The sequence below is a fragment of the Apteryx mantelli genome, chromosome 6 (genome assembly GCF_036417845.1).
Source record: "Apteryx mantelli isolate bAptMan1 chromosome 6, bAptMan1.hap1, whole genome shotgun sequence".
Classification (NCBI taxonomy): Eukaryota; Metazoa; Chordata; class Aves; order Apterygiformes; family Apterygidae; genus Apteryx; species Apteryx mantelli.
Genome location: NC_089983.1, coordinates 13,409,264 through 13,425,579, shown reverse-complemented (window position 1 = coordinate 13,425,579; position 16,316 = coordinate 13,409,264). Strand labels below are relative to the sequence as shown.

The window sequence follows — 16,316 nt, the reverse complement described above, 5'->3', positions numbered from 1 at the left end:
GGGGATGCTCAGCATGTCTTGATTTATGAACAGGCTTGGAAATGCACTTGACTGCCCATGTAGGCATACCCAGTACATCATATTCTAAAGGATGACCTTATTTTAAGGGTCACCTGTGAGGACACTTACCTGCTGCTGTTCTGGGCTCTTGCAGGGTGACCTAACAGTTATGTGTTAGTAGCACACAGCACCTCTCATTACAGTTAAGGCCCTGTTATGTTAGATGCTGAAATAAACAATAATCCTGTTACTGCAGTCGCACCTTCACCTTTCATTGACATCTATTCTGTATCCCTCTTTAGAGTGTGCTAATTCTGTGCACCCATCTAGATCATGACACACACACGTGTGTTAAAGTGTTTCATCCTACTATGCCACATTCAGTAGAATAGTTGTGCTAGATACCTCCTGGAACTGGGTTTTTGACTCCAGACTCTTTTATGCTTTTGTTTCAGCACAAACCAAGCCAAGCAGAGAGATGCAGAACCAACAACGTGTAGTGGGACTTCGAAGGGTGAACAGTGCACTAACAAGGCCCTTCCATTCACCAGGCATTGTTTTCAGCGTATCCTCTTAACTCCCTGTGGGAGCTGCATTCAGGAGTGGAAATGCTTGTGGTTTAGGGCGGGGGTTGTTTGTTTTTTTGCGTTGACAAGTACAGTATCACAGAGAAAAACCTATTTGTTAGCATCTCATTAACTATTTTGCTTTTAATTTTGCTGTGTGATATGGGTGCTGTAGGCAGTGGTGATGAGTAGTTTGTCACTGGTATCTATCATAGTCACACTGTTGTGCTTTCATAAGCTGTAGTTTGTGTGCTAGAAGCCTCTACAAAAATGATCCTCTCTTTCATGGATGACTTGGTGCATACCCCATGGCTTTCAACCGCATGGCTTTCAAACAATTCCTGATAGCATCCAATAAAATAGCTACCTGTGAAGAGTTTGTGGGAACAAGGGATGTTACAGGGTTTAAAAAGATGGCTTAGACTTTTCCAGTCTAAAAGATGGAAAGATGGAAAACTAATATCCTGCATTGTTTGAAGGAGCAAAAGAGAAGGAGTCCCTGAATCCAACTTCTAGATGAGGAAGAATACCCAGTGCCAGGGATTTCAAGAAAAGTCTGAAAAGATGTGGAGAGTCAATGCATGAAGGTTGCAGAAAGGAGGGAGCACACTAGACATAAGATTTGAGTCTGAAAACTGTAGACAGACTGACCTCCTGCCCGGAATACTTAGGAGTTTTGCAGACTTTCTGTTTTAGCTGATAGCGTGTTTCCTTTTGTTGGAGCTTTTGTTGTTAATGTTTTAAGTGACTGGTGCGTGTCCATTCCAGTTGCTATCAGAGAGCAGCACCTTTTCAGTCTTTTTGGTTTGCAGATGCCTTGCGTTTTTGCTGTGGAGATGAAGGACCCGTGTAATGAATTCCCTGACAAATAGGCTGTTTGATTTGTTGCAGGCCCCATGGAAGTAGTCTGCAGAACAGTTCAAAACTACTGTATGAGCGCACACTGCGGTGTGTAGATTTGTTTGGTAGTTCATTTGGCTCCTGATTCTTTTTTTTTGAATTTAAGCCATCTTGCTTGTCAGTGTATGTACAGCAGAGAAGTCAAGGATAGTGATTTTACGTTTCTGCCCACTTTGTTCCCTCTGTACTTTCTTCTCAATGAAAATAGTCTCTCCTAACATGAGCAGACTCTTGGGTGGTTCTGGCCCATCCATCCAAATCTTTGCCTTCTGCAGATTTTCCATTTTCCCTTTGTCCTTTCTTTTGCATTTTTAGCATTTTTTGGACATACATAGGGATGTTGAGGTTAGAATCAGTCTGACTGAGAACTGTTCAGGATAGAAGAGGAGCTTCTAATGTTGTTTGAAAAAAACACAATGAAATACCTGTTTGATTTGCTCTAAATCTAGAAACATTTTCACTCCTGCAGGGGATTTTTCTGAAGAAAATCTCAGCAAGCTTACATTTGGATTTACTTGACCTTTCTGTCTGATTGCACATCTTTTTTCAGAGGAGCGGGAAGGATCTTGAAACTTCTTTGTCTGTGCTCTAAAGATAAATGCCAAGAATGTACCTTAAATGAGGGAATTAAGAAATACTCTTTCTTTAATGTTTCAGTATGGATTGTCATTAGTCTGTAAGGAAATAGTCTTGTTGACTACATTGCTCCAACTGGTACTATTGATCTATTGATTAAGACTCCAGGAAAAGGCTTCTTTTTGCTAAGAACTCATTAGTGAAATAGCTGCTTCCATAAAACCATCTCAATATATAATAAAATCATTAGAGATTCTGCATGAATGCAGTTTTTCACTTTAAAAGTCAGGTTTGAGCCTTACCTAGCTTTGAACTTGAATAACAAAGTTAAGATACTCATTAAAAGTAACATCTATGGACAGATAGAGTTGAAGGCTCTGATCTTTATCAGGCTGATAAATCAAAGGGCGTTTCTCCATCGTTGCCTCATGTGTTATTCCTGATGCAGAAATGCACAGATATCTTATTGAACCGTTCTCAGCAGCTCTTCTCAAGTTGCACAGCCAAGTTTGCAGATGGTCAGCAGTGCTCTGTGCCAGTTTTTGACATCACACATCAGACACCTCTGTGTGAAGAACATGCCAAAAAAATGGTAAGTACAAAGCCAAAACTGTAATTATTTCTATGGATTGGGATGATGAAGAGTTTTAACTTCAATCTTTCTATGCTCTCCTGGTTGCTAACTAGCAAGTTTACAAACTGAAGAGTCCATTTTCTTATATTTTTCTTAAGTGGGTAAAACATTCCCAATTAGTATAAAGTATGTTGTAAAAATCTCTTATATACTTTTGGGGATATAATAAAATGTACATGAGAATATGCTTTGCTGGAAGAAGAAATCAGGCTCCTCTCCTGAATCAAGAAATAGAAAAGCTTTGCAAGCGATCCTGTGGTCAATTTACCTGGGCTTGCTCCTGGCCCTTGGATCTGAAAACAGTATGAGTGTGGTATGTTAGGAGCAGTGCTTCTCAAACATTTTTAGTTCATGGGACCCAAAGTATTTTCTAGAGGAAGTGTAGATAGCAATTACGAGCATATTGATGATGCTTTTGCTACTTTATTTGCCTTTTGATGACTATCAGAGTTGTCTTTGGATCTGTGTCTGTGGATCCCAGAGGAAAAGCACTGGCCTACTACAAATTAACAGTACATAGAAACTGGGATGGTGTCGTCTCACTAGCGTAGCACAAACCATCACATTTTAACCCAAATTTGTATGGGCTTTTTCCCCCTCCCTCTCCCAGGCAATCTTCAGTGTGCCTCTCAAAAGATTTACTCCTGTAGCGCATAAAATCCTTTGCCACTCCCAGTATGATTGCAACTGAAAATTGATGGCCATTTGCTTCATTTTGTAGTTGACTAGTGAGTTGCTCTTCAGAAGTAATGAAGCCTCAGCTGTGCACTGCGTCCCTCACAAGTCCATAGTCCTACAACATTAATTCCACTTCCTCAGTGCTCTCCATCTTTTATGAGAGTGGGCACCCGAGGATGCTGGCTTCACCTGCTCCTCACTGTTCCCATTACTGCCACCTTGCAGCAGGGTTCTTCTGTTTGTAGTGCTTACAGGAATACTACCAAAGGTTACAGCTATACACTGACTTATTTAGGGTTTACTGTTTTTACTGATTTTTAAAGTGACACGGCAGGACCCCATATTTATTATACCTCATAATTTGGTCTATGTGTTCTTTGACATTGGGATAAATAAGGAAGGAAGCAACTTAGTTTTTGTATCCTTGTTTGGATGAAAGTTAGCAGTTAGTATCTCTTGCATTATGTGTGGATGTTTGTAGACTGGAATGGCTATGAAGAAAAATAAGGAAAGTCCTATTTGTTCTTAATGTATTCCCTCTGCTCTCGTTTTACCTCCCAAAGGACAATTTCTTGAGAGGGGACAGCTCCCGTAAAGTTCAGCACCAGCAGCAGAGGAAACCCAGGAAAAAAACAAAGCCGCCTGCACTTACCAAAAAACACAAGAAGAAGAGAAGGCGAGGCCCACGCCGGCCCCAGAAACCCATTCCTCCTGCAGTGCCCCAAGGGAACCTCACCATGCCTGCCAGTGTCTCACTGCCAGTAGAAATGTCCCACATACGGTCAGTGGCAGCCCTGCCCCAGTCTGCTCAGCAGTAGCTTGAATACTGGGAAGGAGTACTGTAGAAAGGTGTGATGTTGCTGTGCTGATCAGCCTCTGGACGAGGAGATAGTTCAGGGGTGGAAATAGTGTTTCCATGTGACTGCTTAAAACAAAAACAAAAACCCCTAGAGGGGTTAGTTTTAGTTTTAGGTTTGAGCAGTGGTTTAATTTAATGGATAGTGTCTTGCTCTTGATGCCCCATCTTGTGTATTTAATCAATAGACTAAGTTTAAGCATTTTAAACTTTCTAAAAGCAGTCTTTTCTAGATGATGTAAAAAAAAAAAAAAAAAAAAGATGTGTTGAGGGGAAACATCCATTGCAGATGGACGTTCATTCATAGTTGTCATTTGGAGGAATTAAAGTTGAATGCTGGGACTAACAGTACTTTTTGTCCAGGAGCCCCTCCACACCAGAGCTGAGTGCCGATGAGCTGCCTGATGATATCGCCAATGAAATCACAGACATTCCACATGACTTGGAATTGAATCAGGAGGACTTCTCTGATGTCCTGCCACGGCTGCCTGACGACTTGCAGGATTTTGATTTCTTTGAAGGTACCACTTTATTTTATGCTAAAGAGAACACAGACAGTGAGCTGAAGAAGTGAGTATTTCTAAAATATGCATTTTGAGGGGTTGCTTGCTTTCCCACAGAGGTAATAACTTCTAGACAAGGGAGCATGTGTTTACCCTATTGTTTGCTTGTGAGGTCTGAAGAAAAGCAGACTTCAAGAAGACTGGTGTGTGTAGTTCTCTGCTTGCTCTTGTAATTAGTGCTCTGGAAATCCTAATTGGTTTAGCGTTTCAATAATTCATTTTACATTTTTTTCTGCCTGTCACTGTTGCAGTGTAATCAAGCATACTCTCAGTAATGGCATCTTTCTGCCATCGAGTGGGGCTGGAACCACAGTCAATGTTGGCATTTTATCAAAGGAAAAGAGAGTGAGATCTTTAAATACATTTTTGAAACTTGCTTTTGATCAGAACTATGCCTGAATTTCTGGATTCTAAAGTTCAGTACCTATCACAGATATCAAAACTTAGAACAGCCCAGAGTTGGGATATGTGATTTTTTAATTTTTATTTTTTAGTAATTTTTGTGATCTGACATGACATCAGGTTGAGTCTGACTCTAAATTAACCTAAGTTATACTGATTGTAATGTGATAAGTAGAAGGGGCTTTGTAGACTATTCAGATTATTGCAGCATTGAAGGAAGTCTTATTTAAGCATTTTTACTTTAAGTCTGGGAAGCAACTTGTATTATGTGGAAGAGGAGTGGGGAGAGAGAGAATTCCATTGAAGAGGATGGTTTAATTTCTAGTTTTTGCTACCAGGCTCACCTAGTGAATACTGGAGAAGGAAATTTTCTCTTTACCATGAGATAGTCCAGAAGCTTATCACACTCTGCAGCTCTGTACTGAACTATCTGTTACCTCTGCATTCTCAGAGCTCCAGTGCTGGGCTCACCTTAGAAGAGCGCTCTAACTGCTGGTGTCCCTGTTTCTGCAGGTAAAAATGGAGATCTCCTTCCTACTACAGAAGAGGCTGAAGAACTGGAACGGGCCCTACAGGCTGTAACTTCTCTTGAGTGCCTGAGTACCATTGGCGTACTTACACAGACCGATGGTGTGCCAGTTCAGGAGCTGTCAGATAGAGGGATAGGGGTGTTCTCTACAGGTGCTGGAGCTCCAGGAATGCAGTCCTTGAGTCGAGAGGTTAACACGGATCTGGGGGAGCTGTTGAATGGGCGTATAGTACATGATAATTTCTCCGGTCTGGAGCTGGATGAGAACTTGCTCCGTTCTGCTACCTTGTCCAACCCACCTACGCCCCTGGCAGGGCAGATCCAGGGGCAATTCTCAGCCCCAGCCAACGTCGGCCTTACTTCTGCCACTCTGATAAGCCAGAGTGGCCTTGGGGAGAGAGCCTTCCCAGGACAGTTTCATGGACTTCATGATGGCAGCCATGCCTCCCAGAGGCCCCACCCTGCCCAGCTGCTGAGCAAGGCAGATGACCTGATCACCTCACGACAGCAATACAGCAGTGACCATTCACACTCCTCACCCCATGGAAGCCATTACGATAGTGAGCATGTGCCGTCTCCCTACAGTGACCATATCACATCCCCTCACACCACATCCTTTTCTGGTGATAACTTGGCAGCTACCTTCTCAGCAGAGATGCCCATGATGGCACAGCACTTGCTCCCAACTCAGCTGGATGTGCCACTTAGTGGGGTGGTCAACCCCAGAACTCACTGGGGAAATCTTCCTGTCAATCTTGGGGACCCCTCTCCGTTTAGCAACCTTCTCGGTGCAGATGGACACCTCCTGTCCACCTCCCTGTCCACACCACCTACCACCTCGCACTCAGAGACCACACAGCCTGCCTTCGCCACTGTGACCCCCAACAGCTCCAGTGTGCTTCCGGGGTTACCGCAGACCAGTTTTAGTGGCATGGGTCCTGCCTCCGCTGAACTCATGGCCTCCACCTCCCCCAAACAACAGCTCCCTCAGTTCAGCGCAGCCTTCGGGCACCAGCTGAGCTCCCACAGTGGCATCCCCAAGGACCTGCAGCCCAGCCACAGCTCCATAGCTCCTCCCACGGGCTTCGCAGTGACCGGTGCCACCGCTACCAGTACCAATAACGCATCCGCGCCCTTCACCACCTCCAACTGAGCTTGTCTGCCTGGCTCTGTGCAGGTAGATGGGGGACCTGTGTTTTCTATCTTTACTTTTTTTCCTTTTTCTTTTTTTTTCCTGTCCTCCCCTCTTTTTTTTTTTTTTTTTTTTTTTTTTTTTTTTTAAAGAGGGGGTTAAGAAGAAAACCCCTGCTTCAGTACTGACCAGGGTTAGCCCTCTGTGAACCTTGCTGTAGCGTTCACATGTGCTTGTTATGCACCGGTGCTCATTTATTGCAGGCAGGTTCACCGTTCCCCAATAATTCCTTAAGGATACAGCACAGTTACTGGATGTAATTGATCTTAGCAGTAAGACCTAGAAATGGGAAGATACCTCAGATTACTGATGCATGTTACTGTTTCCTAGGGTTCGGATCAGTGCTTGCCATCCCATTAGCATCTGGTAGGAAGTTTTCTAGTGGGCAGAAGTCTCTTGATTTTTTTACTTTTTTCCAAAGGTAGCATCTGGCATGGAAAACTTGGCTGCACGCATTGATTTGAGAATGGTGCATTGAAGTCCTAAATCAAGACCATGGTTCAAAGATGAATTTTGACAGTTTCTTAAAATAGTCTCTTGACCTCCTCTGTGTGTGTGTGTGTGTGTGTGTGTGTGTGTGTTTGGGGTGCAGGGAGCAGCAGTTCCTTTTCTTATTTTGTTGAAGAAGTGGGAGTCGTCCCCTTCTAGAACTGGTCATTGTTCTTATTGCATGCTGATTTTTATTTTTGATTATGATGATTTTTAATTCATTGAGCAGCAAGGGGATCAATTGACTGGTTGCCCGGAAATCTGAAGGCTGGTGTGAAGTTAGCCCAGGGAGAAAAGAAAGCAAAACAGAAGGACTGAAATAAATCATGGTGTAGTGAAGATTCCTGTGCAGAAATTCCCTCCCTTGCTGAATTACTGTGGCCTTGTAGCATTGATGATTTGCCTTTTCAAATGTGGCTTTGTCCAGAACTCCTTGCCTGACAGGCTGACAGGTATTTCCCAGCTGAAACTGGAAGAATTCTCTTGGTACTCTGCCATCCACACAAGTCTAGGTCAGACCCTTTGGTAAGTTTAACATGGATGCTCTTCTCAAATTATGTCTAGCTACTGAGACTTTCTTGAATAGCTTTTTTTTTTTTTTCTTCCCCCTCTGGGAGCCATAGAATTTTTCAGACACTTATGGGATTTGATGCTCTGTATGTGAAGCGGAATGTATGTAAGGAACTAGCAGGTACCTGTCAGTAGTCATGGCTAACCAAAAGAAAAATCACTGAAGCAAAATAGGGAGATAAGAATTACTTCTGTTTGCAGGACTATTTTGCTTTTACTGCCTACCTGCTAAAGATCGTTCTCAGACTCTGGTAGTAATTTCAGTTGTTAAAGAAAGGAATCCACTACCTTTTATAAATTTTATTTTTTTATTCAAGCAGTAACAGCAGCAGAAACCCTGAGGTGTTTACTTGCATCTCTTTATCAGGAAGGGAGAAAAGGAATTTGCTTGTGACTTTATAGGGCTCGAACTAGCTACTGTACTCTATGATTTTGCCTGTAAAAGTACAGACTGTACTCCTATTTAATGAATATAACCAGTCTCTACTCTTCTTGGTTTGCTTCTAAGATGCAGATGAGAGAGAATGGGGGAGAAAAAACCAACACATTTCAGTCTCTTACTGTTGAAGACAGTTTTCATTCTACCTTACAGTAAAAAGTCCTACCTGCATGTAATCTAGTCTAATTCAGAAAATGAAGAGATACCAAGCACATGTAATAGGGAGGCCTAATAACTTGTTTGAGCAAGGGAACATTGCATTAAGTTTAGTTGCTATAGAAATTCATTTTGTTAGCAGTCAGGCCCACACCAAAATCTCTGACCCAAACCTCTGCTTCCATCTTGCTAAGGAACAGAATTTAAGTGGGATAGACCTTGCCTCTGGTCACTATCATAGCAATTATACTATCCCCTTTTCTTGAAAGATTTGTCCTCCTTAAATATAAAGGAGTATGGATGATGCATATGTCCTTTTCTGAAATTGCAAGTGTATGTGGGTGGAGGAGACAAAAATGATTTTCATGCTTCTGTTGTTATGAAGTCCTTATTTCATACTTGGTAAAATAGATCTTAATAATATAAGCCGAATATTCTTAAGTGGTGATTTAAATATGTTTGTAACATTTAAATGTTTTTAAATCATGTAAAAAGTTGAAATGAAGCCTAAGAAATCCTGCTTGTGATTGTCCTGCTGATTTGAGGAATGCCCAGTGGTATTGTGAAATGAGGCAAATCTGACAAGGCATTTATTTATTTTTGTATTATGTTCCCCATGCTTTGTTGAGGAGACAATTGTTTGATTTGCAAATGATTTTCGTTGTGTCCATATACTTTCGTCAATGTGTTTCGGATGACTGGCTGAAAAAGAGTGGAGAACTAGTTTACCAAATGGTTAATTCTTTAATCTGCTTGTGTATTCATGTCATTTTAGATTATATTAATTTCTATAAATCGGTTTCAGGACTTTAGTCTTGAAATGGTTCTTGCGCTCATCAGACACTCTAGTGAAGTTGCAGCTAGTGCAGAGTATGTTTGCCCCACATCACATTTCTCTTTCTTAGCAAACAGAGCGGGGAGGGAGAGAGGGGAGAAGCCAAGAGCCAAATTCTGCTTGCTCCCATCAGTATAAGTTACAGAGAAGCTCTTTGGTCTAAGGTCGCTGTGAATTCATACCAGTGTAACTCGGAACAGACCCCAGCCCTAATCTGTTCACTGATTTAGTCAGGGGATTTTGAAAACTATCGAAGACATGCAGTTCATAATTCCCATTTGAAATCAATGGCCATTTTGTACCTGCATTCCTTTAAGGCAGCATAAGAAATCACCTCTTGTCCTCCCACTTAGACTTCAATTTTGTATATTTCTTGATGACTTTTCCCTGAAAAGTGACTACGTAACATTTTTCAATGAGCAAACTAAGTTTGCAATAAAGCTGCACTTTCAAAAATAAATTTCCATTTGTATACATGTGAACTAGGAGTCCCTCTGTCCTGTCTGATGCAGAGTTCTGAAATGGGCTGCCACTCTCGCCTTTTCCAGGTTCATCTCTTGTGCTTTCACTGCCACTGATTTCATGGTAACAGCCTACCAAGCAGTTACGGGTTTTGATCTTAGATTTAACAAGGTGGGTCATTCAGGTGGGCTTCTATACCCATGCAACCTATTGACTTCACTGAATCAATGTCTTAATGTTGGATGTGAGGGATCCAGTTAGGTGTATGCAGCCAGCGATGTTTCACACCTCTTCTTCTGCGAAATACTGCAGGTCTGCTTAAGGTCGTCCTTGAGGCTGCTACTTATGGGGTTCCCTAATAGAAGTCTTGCTCTCGTGGAAAGGTTTCTGTGTATTATCCCCTCATACAGTAATTAGCACTCTAATTACCCTTTCACCTAAGAGTCAATGTAGCAATTTCAGTCCATTGATTTGAGATGGTCAATATCTGTCATGCCCCTTATGTGTTAACAAATGGAATAAAGCTAGTTTAACCTAGAAGTTAATTTCTTTTATATAAGATTTGAGTTTTAAAGAATTGAAAAACATTAGACCTAGAATAAAACAGCAGTAATGTCATTTTTGATAATAGCAGCACCTCCATTAGTCTTTGTATGAAAATGTAAGTACAGGCAGGAATGACACTTAATGCAAAATGAACTTTGGCAGTGTATGGAGGAGGCTGGTCAGGGACAGCCTGGTATATAAGACATTCTGTAAGACTTGCTTGGTGTGTCCCTTGACTTAGGAAGACATCATTATGCCAGCTTTGAGGGGAGCTGTATGCGCTTAAATACCTTGAGGTTGATTTGCTCTTTGGCCTCGTAATCACTATGGTACAAGAAGATGAGTCCATGATGCAAGAAGATGGAAAAGATGCATCATTTTGTCCCCTTCTGCCTTCCAGTTCATTCATATTTTTGCTTTGTTCCCTTCTCATTGATAGCATTGCTTATTTGTATGTTTGGGCATAAAGGTTAGTCAAACATTTACGCTGATAATGCTGAGAAGTAGCATAGTCTGCCTAATGCTCTGGGGAGGAAGATTGTGCAACAGCTAGATTTCCCACTTAGTTCAGTAAGTTAGTGAAATGAGCATTCATAGTCCTCATTTGAAAAGCATTGGAAAGTCCTAAGAAGCTCATAACCTGTTAGGCAAGATATCAAAGGTGGCATTGGGACGACTACAAGCGCAAGAAAAAAATGACAAAGAACAGCCATCCATAATAGCAAAGAGAGGCCAAGGGAAGCTGCTTTTCTTCCCTTCCCCCCACCTTTTTTTTTTTTTTTTTTTGGTGTTTGCTTTTAGTAGCAGCTTTGATACCAACTGCATGAGTTTCTGTCTCTGGATAACATCCTCAGCTTCACCCTAGTGTTGGAAAACTGGGAATTTCTGTTCTGAGCTGCCATGTACAGTCTGGTGCTGTTGGCTTCAGCAGCACTGCCCAGGTGGAGACCTAGGATGCAACCCACAAACTGGTATTAAAATTTGTTTTGAAGTTTCATTTTGCTGTAACCACATCCACATGCAGTCTAGGGTTGAATCTGCTTGCTGGGAAAGAAGGGTCTCTCAAAGGCATAAAATAAACCCTCTGAAGGTGTCTTCACTGAAAAGTCGGCCCTGGTGATTAATACATGGGTTGTTAGTCTGCTCGTGAAATTACCCACTCCTTCCTGCGGGACTGCAGCATCGCGGGTGTTGCGTTTCCCTGGAGGCATCAGGAGAGCTCCAGAAATATTTCACCCAGCCTTTGTGCTGCAGCAAGCCGAATCCACAGCTGACTTCTCAAACAGCATGAGCCTTTTGGGCAGGGGGGAGGGAAACATTTCTAGAAGAGGCAGCTACCTTGAATCTTTCACGACTTGCAAAAAGCAGGGACGATGGCAGAAGGTGTTTTCAGCAGACAAACAGTGATTCTCTGCCACGAGGCGTTTCTGTGGGTGTCTGGGCAGCTTTCCTTATGGGATGCTTCTGTTCGCTCCTGTGTTTTTACCATTTCATGTGAAAGAGTCTCCTGTGCAGGCCTGCTATGAGGTCCTGTGGTGGTGGAAATATTAACTGAAATAGTAGGTTTGGGCTAATGTGCTGATCAGATCTCTTCACAGGGCCTTTGTGGTCTCTTGGGTGACATTTAATAGTGTGCAATTGAAAAGGGGTGCTGTGGGCTGTTCCTCTTAGCTCCTGTGTTTCCTTCCTCTCTACATTTCTTCATCACTCTTTTTTTATTCTCCCATTCTCAGATACTTCTCCAATGTAAGTAATGCCAACCAGTAAGTCTTCTGTGGCTTGGTCCTGAGTGAATCTGACTGTAAAACGAAAAGGAGGAGAGATTGCTGCAATTCATAACATGCATTTTGGATGCTAGAGCAACAGTGCCATAGATCAAAGTGTTTCTCAGCTCAGTGAGTAAGATGATGTTTCACAGCATGCTGATATGTCGTGAACTAGCTGCTGAGGTACAACATTGATCATGGGAATGTACATGTTAGCAGTGAATGTTGCAGGTGTTTTTAGTGGGAATTTACCTTCTCACAGGTTCCTCTTGTTTTGAGAAGTGCATCAGCAGAAAATCACCTAGAAAACTTCAAATATTTCCCTTACTTAAATTCTTCTTTAAATACCTGCATGAAGAAGCCCAACTAAAAGTAAGGGTGATTGGTGGAAAGATCTACATTTGTGTTTACTAAATCCAAACCTGGACTTTCAGAGAGGTCTGCTCATGAGAGACCTTAACTCTATCAGATAAATCGTTGATTTGGCTTTTAAAATTAGACAAAAACACTGTTGCTGGGGGAGAAGAGTTTGTGAGAGAAGGAGGAATTGACAAAAGAATAGCAAATGTATCTTGGAACCATTTTCTCACTCGTGTCTTCAGCCATTTAGACAAAAAGTAGTGACTGGGTTTGGGGAGCTTTTCCCTTCTCTTGTCCCGTGGGTGCTGGGTTCTTTGCTTTCCCCTATTTTACTCTGCTTTTGCATTCTCATTTTCTGGCTCTTGTGGAATAAGGCAAGATGGTGGAAACATGAAGGAAGAAAATGGGCTAGGCTACAGATCGGCAACAGTAGTTGGAGAAGGCTTTCTTTTTCTGGCTCCTTGAAGTGTTGGTGTTATGTTTAGTCTTCCCTCGCTCATAGAATTCAGTTGAGAAGTGAACAAGATGAAATCTAGGCTTTTGACTTTAAAACTGTATATACTCGATGTAGAAAAATGCATTCTTCCTACTCGCCCCCCTTGCTAGCCCCCCAAACACACGCACGGTGAGACAGCGACAGACTATGCGTGTATGAGCTGCGTACACATGCTGAACTTGGTCCAGTAGTGCTAATATTTTACCCACTTTCTGTCTTCATAAGCTGGTGCCCACTGAAGTTGGCTCTGGGTAGGTAATGTTCTCAGATCTCCTTTGGAAAACTTTGACTTTGGTGCAGATTGCTCTAATGTAGCTAACTGCTATGCCATTTGCTTCTACTTTGGAGTGGACTGATTTACCCTGAAATGACTCTCTAACCTGCGTCTTAAACAGCATAGGTGGTTCCAGTGAAAATAGATTCATTCTGAAGTGATGGACAGTTGGATTCTCATGCAAAATATCTACATCCTGCTAGAAGGGGTTGAACCAGTTTCTCTGAACAGTGATTACCTTCACTGTACAGTTTTGGGTATGTCTCAGGGATTCCTTGTGGAAATAAGGGCAGTTAACAAAAAAAAAAAGTAAATAGTTTTAAAAGTAAATAATAATTTAAGGTAGAGCGTCATCTAAGTTGAGAGCACAAGAAAGAGAAATCTTTGTTCAGTTTTATAGTCCACAGTGTCTGGCTTAGGGACTCTTTCTCTTCTCGGGGCTCTCGTCTCAAGTTCAACATACAGAATCTTTTTTCATCACGCTCAGCTTTAAACTTTTATTTAAAGATACCCTTCCCCAATGAGCTTTCAGAATACTTATTGTAGATTTTAAGAGAAATGGTATATTAATTTATGCTATTAACATCACCTCATAAATTATAAGTTTTATACTAAAGCTGTATTGAGTGTAATGAATTATGTTGCATATGTGTTTTTAATAGCTATAAAATTATATACAAGCTTTTTTGGAAAAACAAACTAGTGAAGCACCTTTTTACACTGGATCTTTGCCGTGTCAAGGTGTACAGCTATTCTTTGCTACCTTGCAGATATCTATATCTATATCTATATATAGATATATATATATATATAACTAAAATAAAATGGTATCCTGTATCAACAAAGCATAGAACTCTTTTTAACCCTTATATTGCTGTTCCTATAACTCTTTTAATTTTATTTTGAGTGTTACATTCTGCAATAATTTATCTGTGGTTTGTACCTATGATTAGAAATTTAGTTACAGGGTAAATAGATCAAATTAAAAATCCAACTACTGTAGCTGGAAGTTGTGAACCAAGTTTGTAAGACCTTTTCTTTTTTAAATGTATTTATTTCCAGTTAGCTCTGTGAGTTGGAATTTGAAAAGTCAGAACATTAGAAATCTACAGTGTCTTATTCAGGAATTTTTCCCCTCCTTTCCTCACAAAGGAATTCCCACTGTGACTTATAAATAGAATTAGACTGCTTGTGTGCATGTATGTATTATATATACACACAAAAAATATGCATTGGGGGGGATGTATGTGCGATACGAATGTGTATATTGTATGTAGGTCATAGTTTTGTAAAGAGAAAAGTAGTTGAGAGGTGATGGAATGTATTGTAGAAATGTGATTATTTAGTAGGGGGTTATTATGTCCTCACTGTTGTATAAATAACACAAACTCTCTACTACATAATCTTCTGTTATAAGGCTAACTCTGATATCATGTCAATTTTACTCTTTTTTTAAATGAGTTGCATTGAGCCCTGTTTAAAATGTCATGAAAATACCAAGCTCCCAAAGACAGCCTTTAAAATAAAATAAATGGGGGACTGGGGGAGGTGGGAGAAATGAGTGTGTTTCTCAGGAGACACTGAAATGGGAAGGTCTGTATTTGGTGGAATGGTGAGACATGGGAATTACTGTATCTCTGCAAATTAATACCTGAATCTCCTATGGTCTGATTTAGAAAATGTTGATAATCAGTTGTATTTGTGTTTTCAAATTAGGTTGTAAGGGGCATTGTTTATGAACTGATCTCCATTCTGTAAAAGGATCTTGCTTTCGGAGTAGATTCTTTTCTTTCCTGAGGGTTTTTATGTGTATATTAATTTTGCCCCGAAATTGCTTTTGTGGGATTACAGAACAGTATATACTTTTGATCCAGGGAGTTTCACTTGTGCTGTGAAATTCTGAATTGAATTATGGCCACTTAATTTTTCTCATGATCAGAGAAGGAAGCTCGCTCTTTATGGGAGTTCTCACTGGAAATTGTGAGAAATTGGAAACATTCTTACAGATTCCCTTACTCTTATTATTATTAATCTGTTACGACATTTAGGCTGGAGAAAATAAAATTGTAAATGTTATATATTCATACCATTATCACTTTTAATCATGATGATCCTGGTGACTTTAAGATCTGTTTAGAAAAACAGAGCTTCCATTATTGCACAGATATTTTAATTTTTTGAAGGCTTTTTTTAAGCAGTTGCAAATCAAATCTTAATTTTTTTTTATTTTTATTTTTACATCCTTCTCCCTCCCAGTCTGTTGATATCCCCCAGACATACCCCCACACAAATCCTCTCTTGCACATACACATACAAGTGAAAGGGCAGGGAGGTGGAAGTTGTCAGAGGCCTTTCCTTCTTGTTATTTGGTGGTAATGGGAGTTATCAGTGTAATTCTTTATGCCTTTATGGGGAAGAATAGACCCGTTTTTGTGTATACCTGTACAGAGAGATATATCTGTATATGAGATGTTGGTAGCACTTTGCTGAATGTGGAATTGCCCTCATGATGTACAATAAATACGTATGAATGCAATCAATCTAAATCTATATATACATGCGTACAGATGTACAGATGGAGTATACATGCTATCACACACAAGTACATTAGCTGTAACACGAATAAGTGTGTGAGCTAAAGAGAAAGAATATCCACAATAACTTACGTGTAACAGGTAAGCACTTGTGCCAAACAAGGTTGTTTTAATTCTTCTGAGGGATTTGGATGACATCAATGATTGATCTGAGCTTGGTCACCATTGATTTTTGTTACCTCAGCCCTCAAAGTGGAATTTCCTTGGTACGTTTTTGCTTCTGTTTATTCTATATTAATACTCATTGAGGCCTCTTGCAATGCCGACCTCTTCTGCTTCTCTGCTCCATTGCCTCCATTCCAGCTCCTCCTGCCCCACCGCCTCAAAAGTTTATCTTGCTGGCAGTAATCAGCTTTAATGGCCCAATCCAGCTGCTCTTATACACTACTAAAATTCTCTTGGTGACTGTAGTGGCTGCTGAATTGGGCCCTGA

At 40.9% G+C, this 16,316-nt stretch overlaps 1 protein-coding gene across 1 annotated transcript in view; it reads left to right on the top strand.

The window, feature by feature from the left end:
- Positions 1–10,356, top strand: part of INO80D (INO80 complex subunit D) — a 38,221-nt gene extending 27,865 nt beyond the window's left edge. Inside the window, exons 8-13 of the mRNA XM_067298788.1 lie at positions 456–565; positions 2,501–2,634; positions 3,918–4,135; positions 4,574–4,731; positions 5,689–6,881; positions 7,318–10,356. Coding sequence (XP_067154889.1) covers positions 456–565; positions 2,501–2,634; positions 3,918–4,135; positions 4,574–4,731; positions 5,689–6,857 — 1,789 coding nt within the window. The 3' untranslated portion in view covers positions 6,858–6,881; positions 7,318–10,356. The remainder of the gene's footprint in view (positions 1–455; positions 566–2,500; positions 2,635–3,917; positions 4,136–4,573; positions 4,732–5,688; positions 6,882–7,317) is intronic.
- The last annotated feature ends 5,960 nt before the right edge of the window (positions 10,357–16,316 follow it).